We start from the raw sequence: 17,615 nt of genomic DNA on the forward strand, positions 1-17,615 counted from the left end.
ATATTTTATGATTGGCTTTTCGCAAATATTAAATTGAATACTATATGTATTATGTTATATTGATTAGAAGTGCTGTATTAACATTTTAATAGTATGGTATATGTAGTTTTGTAGTTAAAATAGAGCCTATGTATGTGGGGGTTTTTTTTACTAGCTCAAGCAAGAGATGAGATAATGAAGAAACTCTTCACACAGAGATGGCAATGATGGGGGCCCATAAGGAATTACTGCCTCCTTATCGGAAAAGACAAACATTCTTCCACCTTCTCTCCGTCTTTATGGAACCACCACGATTAAGGGGAAGAAGCTGACAAAAACCAGAAAAGTTCTTAATTTGCAAGGAATTTATGCATCATGTATGAGATGTATGAATATGCAACAGGCTATTGCTTTTAAAGGTTATTCCTTTGTTCACAAGGCATGCTTATCGGGCTTAAGTGCCCGAGAGCATCCGGACGTCCGTAATTCTTTGCTTTTTATTGTCTTGTAATTGTCCTAACTCTAAATTTCCATTAATCTAATTGTATTACTATTTTTATAACCATTTTATTATTATTAAACTTTTAAAACTTTAAAAACCAAGTGATTGGCGTTTATAACATTCAACAAAACGCTCACATCCTGCACATTTGAAGCAGCACCTCCCGCTGCCCGGCTCTGCTCCCCGAGCTCTGCGCGGGCCGGGGCCGAGCGCGCGTCCCGAGCGGGCGGCGGCGGCGGCGGCGCGAACTACAACTCCCAGCAGGCAGCGGGGCGCGCCAGCCCGGCAGCGGCCGGGGCCGTTAGTCCCGCGGCAGCGGCGGCGCGAACTACAACTCCCAGCAGGCAGCGGGGCGCGCCAGCCCGGCAGCGGCCGGGGCCGTTAGTCCCGCGGCGGCGGCAGCGTTAGCGTTAGCGTTGTGCCGGGGATCGCGCCGGGCCGGCGGGGCGGTGAGTGGGAGCGGCTGCTCCTCCTGCGGGCACGGCGCGGGGAGCTGCTCAGGGGGATGCCGCACCGCTGCCTGCAGCGGGCTGTCCCCGGCCGGGGAGCCGGCCTGCGGCGGAGCTCGTGAAGAGAGAATGTCCGGCCCGTGAGGCCCCTAGCGCGCAGGTCGATTGTCCCGGGAAAGGCAGCGCCTCACCGCTTTATTCAGAGCGGCCCGAGAGGCCTTTTGGGTTGCTGTATCTATTTTGTACCTGAAAAGCGGGAGTTGGCCGCTGGGTTCAAGAGGGAGGTGTGTTCCCCTGCCCGAGTATGGGAAAATAGCAAGGAAAGCATCATTTTGGCCATGCAACAGACTCGTGGGATTCTAAATCCACATTGAAACAATTAAATAGCGTAATTTTTAAGATTTCCCTAGAACCCCCTTCCCTAGAAGTGCTTCCTACCACCACTGGGTGAGTACTTTCAAAAATCTAGGTAATCCGTCTTTAGTTTTGCTACTTTGGAACGCTGCTGGTGCAGCAGTTTGCTTCTGTGAGCGATATAAAAATTGGGATCTAAAGCATGAGGTTTGACTCTCTGGTTTTAAGCGTTCATCTCGTTACAGGCTGGTCTTGCATAACTCAGCAAAGCCATATGCAGTGTTTTGTAATTTGTCAGATGGTGATAGAAACATTAAATAGTGCAGTATATAAGAAAGTTAAAGTTTCTTCAACTCCAGTAATAATAAAAATATTGCTTATATCTAACTGGAAATTCTTAATATGCTAATTCTAGAGATATAGAAAATTTTCCTTTCTTTGTATGTGAAATTCTTTTATTTTTGATTAACAAAAGTGCTGAAGTGACTGTATGGTAACTTTTCTTGGAAATAAAATCTCATTAAAATTTTTAAGGTTCAGCATAGCATCTGGATCTGTCCAGGTATTAATTGTTATTTTATTCTAAATTCCAGTGATGAAACAGATTTAAAGCAAGACTGACTTGTTGGAAACGAAACTTCCAATAATCCTCTTTGTTTCTTTAGGACAAAGCCATATGGAGACTAGTTTATGATAGAGGGCTTTGCTGGTAGAAGAAAGGCATCACTTAGGCAGTAGTTTTGATGATAAAATTAAGAGATACTTCATGTAATGTCTGTGGATTATACTATGTCACTTCTGTCTTCTGATGCAAGTCTTTTTAACATCGCTGTTAATATGCCAATGGATTCCTAGACATTTTTGGATTCACTAAGGATTTACATCATCTGAAGGGTGTAACAGTGTGGGGGGAAAAGGACATCCTAGGAATTTCATGTGCCTCCTTTTCATGTTGTTTCAGCATTCCTTAATTCTCTGGCCAACATTTAATTTTCTGCACTGGAAGATAAGAAAGAAACAGCAGTATTTTCATATACTGCAGTGATTAATTAATACTTTCTTAATCACATTTTGCCATGTAGCTGAACTTTCTGTTGTCCCAAAAAATAAATGTGTTTGGATTTATGAATATCACTCATAGGAATGTCTCTATTTTAAGAAGTAATTTCTCTTAGGACAATGATTGAAAGAAGACTAAGAGATTGGCAGGTAACACTGAAATGACTCCGTAACCCCCAGCACCTCATTTTAGGGTCCCATTCAGAATGTGAAGGATGGCATTCCTCACCTACCAGTTGATGTCTTAAGCTTTGACCTGACTTAAAATGAACAAACAATTAAAAAAAAACACAAAACAAAAACAAATAAACAAATAAACAAAACCCCTAAACAAACAGAAAAACCCCACAAAAAAACCCAAAACCACAGAAGAAACCCCATCAGGTCCTCCTCCCACTTCCACTTGGAAATATGGCCATAGCCCAAAGATTGCTGGAGACAATCTAGAACTAGAGCTTTAAAACCTCATACATTCTGCATGCATTAAATACAATTGGAGCTGCATAACCAAATAAGCCACATTTTGTGCATGGGTTAAAAATGGCATAATGTTAAGCTTGAAGGTTTTGATTGTCCTCTGAGGAATTCAGTTGAGATGGGAGCATTTGTAGTAACACACGAGTTGGTCATTCCAGTGAATCTGTCATTACTTTTGCCATCATTTTATATGATGTATTGTAGTTCATTCTAGTCTCACAGTTGAAATTGCAGATAGAGATGCATTTGAATTTTGTTATTCCTAGGTAAGCCATGCCTGTTTCAGCTGATGAAACTGTGGGGAACCTGTCTGTGAGAGATACAGTCCTTACTCCAGCTGGATTTGAAGAATTAAAAGGTATGTACCAGATGCTCTTTATTGCAATTGCAGACTTTGATCAGTGGCTTCCTTAGCTTCTTTCTAAAAATGTTTCACAAAATGAAGCTCAAAATCTGGGTTAAATTTTGAAAGGTACAGTGATGTTCCAGTAGGTTGTTGTAAAAGAGTAGTTGCTGTGAGATGCTAAAAACTGGAAAGCTCATCAAGCTATAACGTTCATCCTTCCAGAAGGAAAGAGAATGCTTTTTTGCTGAACTGAGGACAAGGTCAGATCCATTTAAGAAAATGGGAACCAAAAGTACTATGCAGTTCTTACATGTTATTCAGCTGCTATTAGAATGGAACTGCTGGGCTTAGTCTTCTTAGTTGTTTTCACAACTGTGAGTTAATTCTTTCATGCTTCAAGAGAGTACGTTCACATTGAAGCAGATTAGAAAACATCTCAATGGTAATGTTCATCCTGTCTTTTAATTTGTATGTTTGATCATTCCTGGTTGCTTGCTAAATTGTTATCTTTGCATTGCCTGGTAGGTAATCAGTTTGCTGCATCATTTGAACTACTTTTTTTTTGTCTCTTAGAGAAGAAAAAAAAGGAAGTGATTAACCTGCCAATAAGTCTCAGGAAATTAATCAATAGACTGAAACAAGTGTAAAATATCATATTACTTGAAAGTTTTCATTAATTTTTTTCTCAGAATTTCAAAATTGAAATTCTGTGAGTTAGACTTTGAATTATATGTTGTTGAATGTATTGAAGGTAATTTAAAATTGCCTTGGTTTGGGTAGAATCATCATCTACACAGAATGTAAAAGCTCGACAACTCATACAAAGAATCAGTCGAGAGGAACTGGAAGACAGATTTCTTTGTCTGCGTGATGACCACATCCTACTCAAACAGTATGCCAATAAGCAAGAGAAGAAAATTAAAAGGTATGGGGTTTCATACTTTTATTCTAACTCGCTGTACCTTTTTGTCCCCTTAAAGCATCGTCAACAAATTTAAAATCCTGCTGATTTCTCTCAGAGCACTTTTTAATGCAGTAGCAAAAATCACCCACTGGACATGATTTTTGTATTGATTTCTACAATCTGTTGTCTCTGAATATGTGAGATGGTTTTTGCAAGGGCCCCTATTAGATCTCCCTGTACAGAGGTACGCTGCTGTCTGCTACATCAGAGATGATACCTTGGATTCCCAGCTGTGCTGGTGGAGCGTTCTGGGACTTGGAGACTAGCCTGTAGAACCCTAATGGTTCTTCAGGTGTTTCATTCTAGAATCAAAATGGTCTCTCCAGAGGGATTCTGCCCCTTTTTTGTCCCAGTCTGTCTTTCAAGAAGTTGAATAGCATCTAGCTTTTTATTGGTGAATTAGCACTAAAATGTCTTTATAATCATCACCTCTTTATTCAGTGTAGTAGATAACTGTCACATTGTGTCACAGTACAAGCTGGCTTGTACTGGGCAATTAATTCAGCTACAGATAAGAAACCTGCCAGCTCCATAAAACTGGCACCTGGGTTGACTGACAGGAACCTCAGCCAATTTTGTTCCATCCTGAGCTGCAGACATCTCACTGGTCTGGGAGCTGGGTGGTGTCAAAGAACAGACCAATGAGCTATCCAGACTGGGTTTTTCAAACCCCTTTATAAAGAGGAGCTTGAGGAATAAACGTGCTCTTTTGCCCCATGGACATTGGGGGTATATCTTGTCCCTGTCTCCAGCCACTGACACCACGAAACACGTGGATATGAAATGTAATAGATAACTTCAGTGAAGAAGTCCCAAATAGCATAGGGAGCACAGTATCCAGTTTACCCACAAATATACCAGCAACTTTAGGCTGATTAATAAACTCTGTGTGTTAGGATTTGTGTGCTAATCTTTGCCAGGACTTAGTGTGGTGGCAAACTGATCTGGACTGTGAAGAACTGTAGTATTACGATATTGCAGAAGGGCTCAGTGCTGTGACTCTGTTTGCATTGTGCTAATTTTTAACAAAGTCTTTCTGCTTCTAAGCCAGTTTCTGGTGAGGAGCTAATGAATTCATCAAAGGGTAGTTGAAAATACTGCCTATTTCATACTTTAATATTGCCTATTTCATGCTTTAAAGTCCAAAACATTATTTTCTTTTGACTCAGTGTTCAGTGAGCCACTTTCCAGTTGACCAGCATTACATAATTTCCATCTTTTCTGTCAGGTTGTTGTCAAATACAAGATTGTAGGTTAAATGAATTGTTTTGTTATTTCAAATGGCAGTTCCTATGTTCCTGTGCACAGGAAATACCACTCATCATCCACTTACACCAAGTGTACCCACAGTCTACTTAGGTAAAATTACATACAATGTAAATGTGTCCTTCCTTTACTAACCTTAAATGATAAGCTTTAGGAAACTGTTATTCGTCAGTGCTATAAAGCAGATTGCTGCTCAGTGGTATCAGTTATCTTCAAGGAGTTTGTCACAGGCAACAATAGTTATATCAAACTTGAAATTTATTATCAAGGTTCTGTGCTGAAGTCTCCACAGTGGTTATGTTCCTTTCAACAGAATACTTTTTATTCTGACTTTTCACATTATTTTTCTTTTTTTTTTAAATTGTCTTCCCCAGAACGACCACCAAGTTAATACGGCTTGTTAATGATAAAAGAAAATGTGACCAGGCTGGCTCTGGACCCAAGCGGCTGGGTCAGGCTCTGGAGCTGGAAGAAATGGTTGAGCATTTGCAAGAAAAAGTCCGTGAGCTTGAGAAACAAAATGAGAGCCTCCGCAACAAACTCATTTCAACTAAACAGCAGCTCCAGATTCAAGGCCATAGGCCTTGTCTGTACAGCTCCATTCAAGCTCGTGTGAACACTGGTCTCAAAAAAGAGAGTGAGACTGCTGGCATGCCAGGGCACACCAAGAAGGGTATAATTCACTTTTATTAAAACAGCAGACTCTTTGATTGCACTTGAAACCATGATTCTGAATTTCAAAATATTTTTAGTGCAGATCAGAAAATATGCAGAGCAATTACAGAAAAATAAAATGCCTGGAAAAAATAAGGATAGTTTAGCTGTCTCTAAGGTATTAAGAAACAAGAAAACTCTACAAATAATAATTAGAGCTTCCTGTATCTGCTTTTTGTTTGGCTGATTTAAAAATACCATGGAAAGCTAATCAGGTATGGATGTTCTGTAAATACTTGTTTTCTTTATTGAGTGCAGTAATCTAAGAAATACCTTCATTTGAACAAAAGTAAACAAAACAAAAAAAAATTCTAGACATACACACACACACATATATATATGTGTATTGCAATTACCATCACCTTAAAATAAAACATAAAGGTCAAAATTGGAAATAGGTCAAGTTAATGCAGCAGAGTAGGTAAGTGTTTCAGGCATTTTGGGAAATGCTGCTGGTATCATTGTACCTTGAACCTAAGTGATGCAATTCTGAGGACTTCAGGGATGGCTGCCTTAATGCTGTCTTTGAAATGAAATGTATTTGGTCCCACCTCAAAGCTTGGTTAATTTCTTCTTTCTAAGAGTAGGAGAAAAATGTGGAGAAACCATTGCATTTTCTCCTAAAGTAATAATTCTTCTTGAATTAATTCCTCACTTCTCTTCTTCACCATGGTCTTAGGATGCTTCTAAACAACACTAGGAAATTATCTGCACTGCTACTAAAATACAGTCCTAACAATTGCATGTTGGGCTGAATGACACTTGGGATTTTGCAAAGAAATTCCTGAGAAGAAGTGATTACAAGTCCATGTTCCTGTCTAATAATACTGATATTTCTCTTCTTTGAAGACATGATCACTGTTCTCTGTCTTTGAAAATAAAATCTTCTAAAAATCTCTCAGGACATGTTTTTAACAGTTTGCTTTAGCACTGTTCAGCATTGCCCATCCTTCAGATTTTACAGCAGCTTATGTTGTGCATACTAGGATTATTTCTTTCCATGTGATTTTGATGTAAAAATTTTTTTATCCTGTCTATATAGAAGTTGCAATTGTTTGTACTGTATTAAGATAGTTGGTTTGTTAAAAGCTTTCTCATTCAACAAGTCAAAAATTTCTTTTTTTTTTGTATTCAGGAATGAGATTTCAAAGTTTAGGAGTGAGATCATCTGACCATGTGCTCCCCAAATATGAACAGAGTCTGCTCGAGGATTCAAGGGCTGAAATCAGAAATTTGTATGATTTTCATATTACTTTTTTTGTCATTATAGTTCTTAGAACTTATGGTTTCCTTAAAGAAAAAAATGTATCTTTTAAGAAGTTTTCAGTTCAGAAAATAAAATGGTTGGTTCTGACAATAATAACACTGGTAACAATGCAGAATATTAAGGAAAACAGGAACTCAAGTACTTAGACTGCAAAATGTAAGTACATAAGAATTTGGCTACAAGTTAAAACTGGTCTCCAGTGATGAGGCTCTCTTTGCTAGGATGCAATGCCTGCCTCGTTTGGTATGGGTCAAAGCTGACAAAAGAAGAAAGAACCTTAGGTGCAAAATTTTTACCACCATAAGTCCTAAAATGTGCACCACCATGCAGGTGGTGACTGTGTGAATGTGTTTTGCTGATGCATTTAAGTTTCATTCCTAGAGACAGACAGATCTTATGGATAAGTGCAAAAAGCACAGTATTGGGATAGTTATGTAAAATGATTCTGATTCACTTTTGCATTTTGAAGTGTGGTTTGTAATTCAAGTCCTCGTTTCAAATGGAATTGATGCTTAGGAAACCCTTACAACATCCGTGATGTAGCGATAGCATGAGAATAGAGAGGTGTTATATAGAAAAGGTAGTTAGCATCTAATTTAAAGATACTGAGGTGTCTGATTAGAATATTTTTCTTCTCTGAATTGTGTGTTTAGAACCTGGGTTTTCTAAAAGCTGTTTGTTTATTTTCACAGTGATTTCCTTAAATCAGATTGTCAATTACATTCTCTGTAAATGCTAAATTTCCAATTAATGGGCAAGCTAAGTTTAGAAATACATGGATTAATGTGCAATCATTTATTTTGTCTTTGAAATTTTATAAATGCAAAGATTAACTGGAATCATAAGAAACAATTGTAATATTCCTTTAAAATTTTTAATTGCATTTATTCGATAAACTCCACTGTTTAAAACACATCTTTTGATTTTATTTCCTTTTTTGATTTTTTTGGGGGTTTAGATTTTTCTATCTCGGAATAAAAGCTTAAAAATTACTTTCAGTGCTCCATCCATTGTGGATCTAATTTTGTGATAGCTACTAATGGTGTTTTGCTTTTGAGAAAGAATTGGTGCTAATGGATTAGAAGGAGGATACTTCTAATATAGAGTGTGAGAAACCATGAACAGCGTTCTAGTGAGGTTTTGCTAAGCATTATTCAGTCCACAGAAACATTTATTTTGAGAGCTTGTGTAATTGCACTTTCATAGCAATTTAAACTCATAAGCCTCTCTTGTGAGGTATGTTAATAAGAAATACAGATTTTGCTGAACACTTAAAAGTTTGTCTTACTTGAGTACACTTTTTTTTTTCCTTTGAAAAAATATATAGCTGGTTTTGAAATATAGGATGCTTGTACTTGCAGGGAGACTGTCATTGAGTCCCAAAAGAACCAAATAGAGGAACTAGACCGTGCCAGAGAATTTCTGGGGAGTCAGCTAAGAAGGAAAGAAAAGGAAATTGAAGAATCCACCCTACGGCTGAAAGAGCAGGGTACAGCAAGCCAAAGGTATTGTGAAAAATCAAGATCTCCATGGTGGAAAAGTTAGGAAGAGTTATATCATAATGTTTGTAGGTAGCTGTGGAAGTTACTACTTCTGTAAAGAAATATGGGCCTTATTAATTTTTCTCTGATTGGTGAAACCAAGCCATAAAACGTTTTGCCAAATAGCATGGATAATTCTAAGCGAGGAGATACTTACAATAATAAGTTATGATGTTTTTTCATAAATAAACAAAAAAGTTCATAATTACCATTTTAGAGAATTTTTTTCCAATTGATACAGGTTCAGTTGAAATTCAGTTAATAAAATTTTAATCACCTATTTTTCCTTCACTGTAATTCTTATCAAATTTTAGGTGTAGCTTCATAGTGGACAATTTAATGTTCACTAGTATTCAATATTTTGGAGTCTACAAATAGTAGAAATATACTGGCTCTGCTGTTGCAGAAAATGTTGAGATAAATGAAAGTCTCTAACAATGTTTTGGTGTTAGAGAGCAACATTATGTTATTCACTTACTCAGCTGTTTTGCAGATGTCTAAGCTTTGTATCCCCTTCACTTGCTCCAGGATGGCATTGTGATAGTTGGTCCAGCATGTCTAAAATAGACAAGTATTGGAAGAGAAATTGCCTTTTCAGATATTGAAAATCTATTCTGATTTTATCATAATTTATATTAACAAAACCCCAAACTGGTTTCTCCTCTTATCCTTGTAGAAATAATGGGGTTTAGTTGCACCGTTTGAAGTAAGGAAAAACACCTAAGTAAATATTTAGTTAAATTTTGAATAATTTTAAACAACCTTTCTAATACACAGTACAGGCTCAAATTAACCTTAGAATTGTAAGATTATCTGCATAGATAGTAAATTATTTTCATGTAATTGAGACACACTGGCAGCTTGTTTGAATACCAGACTTAAGATGTTCCAGTCTAAATTGCTAGCTCACCTTTTCTTTGCAGTATTTGATAGGTGGAAACTTCACAAAATGGTGTTCAACTGGCACTGAATGCTTTGGATGGTGGGAGAGAGGGAAAACAATCTCTTTGGGCATAGGATTGTTTATTGTATAAAACTGCATATGACAGAAAAAGAAAACAAAGGTGTACATGTATTGATTGAAGTTGCTGTGTCATCAAACAGTAAAATGTTTATTTACCTAAACTCTCTAGTGTGAACTATAGAAGAACAAATTAATTTGGATATTACACACTACATCTTCTTCGAAATATGTGTTTATGATGCATTTGTTTTTACTTTCGAAGGCTAAACATTCAGGACAACGTGGAAATGATCAAGGTCCGTAAACAGCTGGCTGAGAAAAGCAATGCTCTTTCAGCAATGGAAGAAAAATTTCTCCAGCTTGAAGAGGTAATTGCAGTTTGATCAGTAACATTCCTATACTCTTATCACATAAGGATGCTAAACAGAAGACAAATTTTAGAGAGTTCTTGATTCTAAGTCAATACTGAGTACATTAAAATCAACCACATCCTACATTACACTCAAACTACTCCAGATGGAGTAGGGATTCTTAGTCTTAATCTCTCTTTTTTTTTCAGCAGGGTCTAGCAGGTCTTAGTGATTTCACCTGCATAGTCATACCAAGCAGATTATGAAGAATGAACTGAGTTGTCTGGCTATGGAAGGAGATCTCTGATCATTTAAAGAGAGGACTTTGACTTAGATGTACTGATTTACCAAAAAAGAGTACCAAGCCCCCTCCACTTTATTACTCTCTGCTGAAGTTTGGGCAGTTTGGCTCTTCTGTTCTGATGTTAGGATTTAACCTCTGCTCATATATTCATGGAAATTATTTTAGAGGGCTACTTTAAGTAATAATTTTCCTTATAAAAAGACCGGTTTTATGAAAATACCTCCAGAACATGCAATTCCATGGTAGATTATCTAGAGGTTTTAATTGTACTGCCTTTTTTCTGCTTTTTCCTGTATGTATATGGAAAACTGCATATGCATACAAAGGTGGTATGATAATACCTTGGAAATGGGAGACCTCCTGTAAGGAGGAATCCTAACTGCAGTAGAGCTTTATTAAGTATCCAGGATTAAGAGGTGGAAGCACTGAGTATCCTTATAAACTCTAAACTTACGTGTGCTTATTGTTAGCATGCTAAATAACACTTGTGCCATTAGATTTTTGATTCCTTTTTTTGCCCATGTTTTTCTGTTTCTGCATTTTGTTTTGCTTTGCCTCCTTCCTCCTCTTCAGTGTAACTCCTGTATCTTCTCTGCCAAACTGAGAAAAGGTTTAATATGGCTTTTCATCTTCCTTCTCTTTAAGAAATCTAAAATAGAAAGAGTTTAGATCTGGAATTTAGAATTCTCTCTATTTATAACTATAAACTAACTCTATTTCCTTTTGTTAGACTGCCTGACTGTGTATTCTCTGTGATTTTTGTCTTCCTGAGAAAAGCTGAAGATCAAGTTGATGACTGATTTTTCATGTGTTTTTTGTTAATTTCCAGTCTGTTCAGACTGCATGTGAATGTAAACAATTTTTACAGGATTAACATTTAGCTTCTCCATTTAACTTCTTTGTAGGAATATTGTATGGAAAAAAGATGAAGCTAACTTCTTTATGTCTAAAAGCATTAAACATTAACTATATTCATGTATGTATTTGGCATAAATTATCATCCAGTCATTTTATGAAACAGGAGATTGGGATTTTGACTATTTTGTCTCAAATCATAATTTGAATGCAATTTACATGTGAATTTTTAATGAATGAGGCTTAATTACAGGATTGTAGGCAGTATAATATTAACTAATATTCTGAAAATAGAAGCTCTATCAGCATCCTCCATTTAATTTTAAAATTGGTTAAATGTGCCATCAAAGTAAATGAAAATATAAAGCAAATCAGAAGTCCCTTATTGAAGTTCTTCTAGCTGGGAAATAGAGCTGAATGCATGAGGGTTGCAAAAGAATCATGTATCTACAATTGTGTGTATATGTGTATCTATAAATATAAAGATTTATGTGTGTGTGTATATATGTGTATTAAATATAAGGGTGAAGAGAGCTGTGGCAAGCTCTATGATTAACACAGATGTGGACAACCTTGATTTCTGCTTGCTGCTGCAGTGGTTTTTGGTTAGCATGTCCAACCACTGCAACCACTGCAAAATCTTTTAATTGCTTTACAGATTTATTTGTCATTTTCATAATGAGTAAACTGGTGGTGTGATGTTCATTTGGGCAGCCAGGTCACCTTCTGCTAGCCTTCCTAACTGAGAAGTGAAAGTTACTTAATTCAGGAATGTGTCCTGCTGATCCTGTTGAGAACATCTACTCCCTAGCACCTTGAGAGCCCCCTGTTGAAATACACAGTGTGGGAACATTCTACTAGGTCTGATTTTCATATTCCTTCCTTCCTTTTCACAGAACCTAAAGAACTTGAAGACCAACCATGATGCTTTATTAGCAAAAGGTGATGAACTGAATGTTCAGCTTAAAGAGGAGCGGCTAAAGTGTTTCCATCTTCAGAAAGAATTGCAGTCGGTAACTATTTCAAACAGAAGGACAGAAGAGGTGAGATTGTGTTCAAGAGATCTTGAATCTGTTTGAAGTGCATATAGATAAGGGAAGAGTTAATGACGGGATACCTTTTAATTGTGGAAATGTGAACAAATGTTTCAAACACATTTAGAAGACTGACCTGGTGATATATATACTTTTATCCCATTAAAAAGAAAAAATCAGTGGCTGCTGCTTGCATTTGGTAGAATATCAACCACACTTGATCCCTTTGCCACATAGTCACTGCACCAGTGTTTGGAAAATACTTGAGGTTAAAGCACAGAATTTCATGTCAATTCTGATACTGAACAAGTGGTTTGTTAACTGAAAGAAAATTATACTTAATTTATTGACAATAGTTTTTTAGTATTCTTTCAAACTGATTTAATTCCAGTACAGTATAGTGTTATATCTGATTTAGCAGTTCAAATCAGTTACTTCTGTTTCTTTGTCTAGAGGCTCTCAGGCTAATGTCATCCACACTTAGGGCTAAAAATCTAGTGGTTTATTCCTCATTCTCTTCAATGCATGAGGAGTAAGAGTCTGCAATCTTACTTGTTTTTCTGTTACATTTTGTAGTAAATTTAGTTTCACCACCTGGTTTACCTATTTTAAATGTATTTTGCATGAACCAAGTTTACTGAGATTATCTCATAGGTACTTTCTCCAAACCTTTAAACTATTGTAATGCATGAAGGTATCTTCTTGGTATCTCATAGCTTTAAAGTTATGTCTTGCTTTAGTGAATATTTTGAAAACAAGGATGTGTTGTTTATCATGTCAGTAATACTCTAAGACTTTTAGATTTTTATATTATTTTGCAAGTATACCCTGAGATTAGAGGGTGATGAGAGGGTTGATTAGAGCAGGGTGCTAATACTACCAAGGTTGTGGTTTTCATCCCCAAATGGGCCATTCACTTTAAAGCTGGACTTGATGATCCTTGTATGCCTTCCAACACACAATATTCTGTGATTCTGATTTTGTATAAAAAGAACAAATAATAGCTTGACAATACCTACAAATAATTAACTATTTGTCTTCACACATTCATTGTAATTTCCTTTTGTGCTGTGCATCAAATAAAGCATCCTTCTTCATTTTAGTTACAGGAAAGAATAAATGATCTAGAAAAAGAGAACGAACTCTTGAAGGAAAACTATGATAAGCTGCATAACAGGTAAATTATGGATTCTGTATATGAAAAATTAGATTCCTGTCCTGTTGAATAGGTCTTCATACACTAAGTGCTGGAATGTGCCTGTTGTGTGTTCGTGCACACATGTAAATATGTTTGTGCTCCAGTTTATCACATCTAAGCATATATGGAAACATTCATGGTACTCTGCCTATATTTTATCTGTCCTGTTGAGATGGACCAACTTGTCCTAACACTCTTGAAACAATAGGGATACTACTTATAAAAACATAATTAAAAATAAGTAGGAGTCACTTCATTTTGAACATAAAGAAGTTCTTATTTGAATTTGAATTTCTCATTGTTTTCTTCAGAGTTATTGTTGAAAGAAGGATACTTCTAGGTAGATATATATTAATTTGGGTTTATTTTGGGTTTAGGATTGTTTCTTGGGTTTTAACAAAGGGGTGTTTGAATTTTTGTCTTAAGTTCTTCCAGCACTTCACAGTGAACCTATATAAAGTTTGATACTTGACAGCTTTTCCGCTAATTATTTTTGAGGTGTGGTTTGTTTCTTTTGTAATAGCTATCATTTCACTTCTACTGACACAGAAATAAGTAATTCTAGCCAATTGCCCCAAGCATATGAAAGAAAAAAATGGCCTTCAAATGAGCTTTTCCTTTCTCATGAAACTGTGGTTTTTTTTGCACTACAGAGGGTCAGATAATAAGACACATGTCTTAGAGTTAATAATTGCCTCAGAAAGTATGTAAAATGCTTAACATATTTTCTTGTATTGAAATTATTTCTCCTCTTAAAGTGTTTGGCTTGTCAGTGTGATGTCTGTCAAAAAAATACCAGTGACTAAACACAATGTGAGTGATACCAAATTTTGTTCATAGAATTCTTACAATATTTCTTATACTTCTTGTACTGTTTGTGGTGAAATTAAAAATTATAGAAGTGAAAAACGGTGAGTACAAATAACTTAAAACAGTTTTTTGCTTATGAGATGTAACAGTTGTATTATCACAATACTCAGAGTTTTGTGTGGGGGAGATGATCTGTTGTCTGTCACTTAAATTCATTGTTGTAGATTTCTCCAAAATTTGATCATGTTATAAATATTTCTGATTATGATTTCTTTCTCTCTTTTGTCATTATGCAGAAAAGTAACACTTACTAACAAATCAACTTATGATATTTCTGTTCTACTTAAGTCATGGAGAATTTAAGAAGATGTTTAACTAAATAGATTTAAATATGCTTCTGTTACTATGCAGTAATCTACAATACGACTGTTCTTTTATCTAAACTGATCTGCCTTTTCATATAGTCCCATTTAAATATTGATTCATGTTTCACCTTTCCATATTGTGGTTTTACTCCAGCCAGCCACCAAGCCCCTCACAGCCCTTGCTCACTTCCCCACCAGAGACTGGGGAGAGAATTTAAAGGGTAAAAGCTAGAGAAACTGTGCAGTAGGATACAGACAGTTTAATAGGGAAAGCAGAAGCCGTGCACACAAGGAAAGCAAAACAAGGAATTCATTCCTGGCTTCCCAAGGGCAGGCAGGTGTTCCACACCTTCAGGGCCCTATCACATGTTACAGTGACTTGGGAGGACAAACGCCATCATTCCAAATGTCCTCCCTTTCTCCTTCTTCTCACTTTATGTACTAGAAAATTTTCCTTTGATCTGCTCTCCCAGCTGTGCTGCCTCCCAGTTTCCCACAACCCCCAGCCCTCTCCCCAGGACAGCAGTGTAAAAACCAGAAAAGGCTTTGGCTATCTCCAGACCCTGCTCAGCAGTAACAAAAACATCTCTGTATTATCATCATTGTGTTCAGCACAAATCCAAAACACAGCCCCATACCAACCACTAGGGAAAAAAATTACCTCTGCCTCAGCCAAAACGAGCACATCGAGTAACAAGAAATTAGAAAAATGGATAACTTCATTATAACCACTGTTTAATGGCTAGCTTTTTCAGTTTCCTATTTTCACAGTGGAACTCTACTGCAGCTTACTTTTTACTAGTGGTGTGTAGGAAGTGCCTACAGGTGCTAGATAATTAATAAATCTTTTTAATAGAGGAAGAGAGGCACAAATCCATCCTTTGCTGATACTATTTTTGGGAAGTTGATAGCAATTTTGCCAAAGCCAAGACTGCAGAACTGCACCTGAAAAGTTTGCAAAGAACAAGTATGAATTTGTCAGTTGACTCTTATTATTTACTCTTTGTCCAATAAAACAATACATTTTGATAAAGTGTTTGGAGGAGTGGTTTTCATATGACCTTGTAATGCAAACCTGACAATGCTTAAATTCCTTCAAAAGAAACAGTGCCCGGTGTGGTTGACCATTATAGTTTATCCACATGGCTTTAACTCTGATGAAATACCATAGATGTGACAGATTTTCCACGTGAATCTTAAAATTCAAATGAAGAAACAACACAAGTGGACTCAATTCAAACTAACCAACATAAACATTACATTACAGAGGCTTGGATGAAACCTGTCTTCTGAAATGTTCTTCATTTAAACACTGAAATCTTGAACTGCCATCATAGTAACTCTTAGTGGTTTCTCTGACAGTATAGCCTTCCAAAAAACTGAATTAGATGTAGCTACATCTTTATGTGAAGTTATTGTACCTAAAGCACATATAGTTGTCAGCGAAACGTGAAAACACTTTCAGAAGTGTGAAAACTAAGAGTATTTGATACCTTTTTTGATATGCCTTGTTCTTCCCTTATGGGACCAATGAGACTTTAAGCAGTTAGAGAACACTCTGTATCTTTTCTGTATCTAGGCAGTACTATGGAATGATACTGGGTGCAGTGCATTATATTCCCTGCATATTATCTTCAAAATTATAGGAGAGTAAAATATATCTTATTTTACTGCAGGACTTAGAAGCATACCTTAGGTTCACGCATGCTGCAAAAGACAATCTGTCAAAGTGTAAGATGCTCTGTGCCTGGAGAAATGTATTAAATAGGTTAGGTATTCTATGAGGAAACAACAAAATACAGGGAAATAAAGCAGTTCTTAAGAAGAGCACAAATTCAGGATATAAACCCTTGCCATATACTTCAGAGTCTATAGTTCGTGCTGTAATAGGTTTTTTTCTTTAACCTCAAGGTCATTCCTCAAGTATTCTTGATGTAACTGCACTTACAAATACTCAGAATCACTGCATGTAGTCACCCATCAGAGCAGGCTCTGTGGGCTGTCCCTTCTGCAATACTTCTTTCTTCTCCTTTGTTTTTTTTTTTTTTGGTTGAGGCTTGTTACATAGATCTCTGGGAGAGATAGGTTGCAAAACAGATTTCAGAAAATTTTTTAATATATTTATATATATAAAATATAATACTTGTTAACTGGTGAGCTTCTGCAAAGGAAAGAGTTGAGGAACTATCTCCTTTGTTTAAAAACCCTCCACAGTTTATGATTTTTCACAGAATATGTAAGTGAATAAATTGGTTTATGGTTTGTTAAGATGGACATTTTTCCAGTCAATAAGAATGCAAGAATTGAACAACAAAAATATGAAGAGCATATTACTCACTGTCTAAGTTACACGAAAGCACATTACATTGCTTTTTCTTTTTACCTGCAAGGAATTATACTGTAAATTATATAATATAATTACTTTTATTTCAGCCTGAGTTACACAATTTGTTGTGGTTTCAGCAGATCTGATTCTGTATCCATGCAGTCCTTGCAAATAGATTGTCAGTTTACAAGCAAATAATGTTAAAGGCAAAATAGTTATTCTAATTTCTTTTCCCACTTTTTTTTTTTATTTCTTCAACTAGGAGAAAGATTACTTTATATGTGCTTATTAATCTGCATCAGAATCGTTGTTTTAGAGTATGACAAATCTGTTGTCACTTTGTGGTCAACATTTCTTTGACCAGGCAACTGACTTTAGGTTCTGCATGTCTCACAAATTTAAAAGAAATCAGGTGGAAGATCCCAATTCTCTACATTAAGATCCCAATTCTCTACATTTTTTGTTTGTACACAAAAAAAACCCGATTTTGT

At 36.4% G+C, this 17,615-nt stretch overlaps 1 protein-coding gene across 6 annotated transcripts in view; it reads left to right on the top strand.

The window, feature by feature from the left end:
• Positions 1–900: 900 nt before the first annotated feature.
• The window catches only part of LOC137482584 (protein fantom-like), a 40,563-nt gene continuing 23,848 nt past the window's right edge, over positions 901–17,615 (top strand). For 2 of the 6 annotated variants that reach the window (XM_068205004.1, XM_068205008.1), the window contains exons 1-9: positions 2,240–2,325; positions 3,087–3,178; positions 3,947–4,091; positions 5,771–6,069; positions 7,246–7,345; positions 8,739–8,882; positions 10,145–10,250; positions 12,288–12,434; positions 13,529–13,602. In XM_068205004.1, coding sequence (XP_068061105.1) covers positions 3,094–3,178; positions 3,947–4,091; positions 5,771–6,069; positions 7,246–7,345; positions 8,739–8,882; positions 10,145–10,250; positions 12,288–12,434; positions 13,529–13,602 — 1,100 coding nt within the window. In that variant the 5' untranslated portion in view covers positions 2,240–2,325; positions 3,087–3,093. Of the gene's footprint in view, positions 931–1,103; positions 1,400–2,239; positions 2,326–2,446; positions 2,490–3,086; positions 3,179–3,946; positions 4,092–5,770; positions 6,070–7,245; positions 7,346–8,738; positions 8,883–10,144; positions 10,251–12,287; positions 12,435–13,528; positions 13,603–17,615 lie in introns of those variants that run through there. The other 4 variants (XM_068205007.1, XM_068205006.1, XM_068205005.1 and 1 more) reach the window with 4 other exon arrangements.

Source organism: Anomalospiza imberbis, chromosome 14, assembly GCF_031753505.1.
Source record: "Anomalospiza imberbis isolate Cuckoo-Finch-1a 21T00152 chromosome 14, ASM3175350v1, whole genome shotgun sequence".
Classification (NCBI taxonomy): Eukaryota; Metazoa; Chordata; class Aves; order Passeriformes; family Viduidae; genus Anomalospiza; species Anomalospiza imberbis.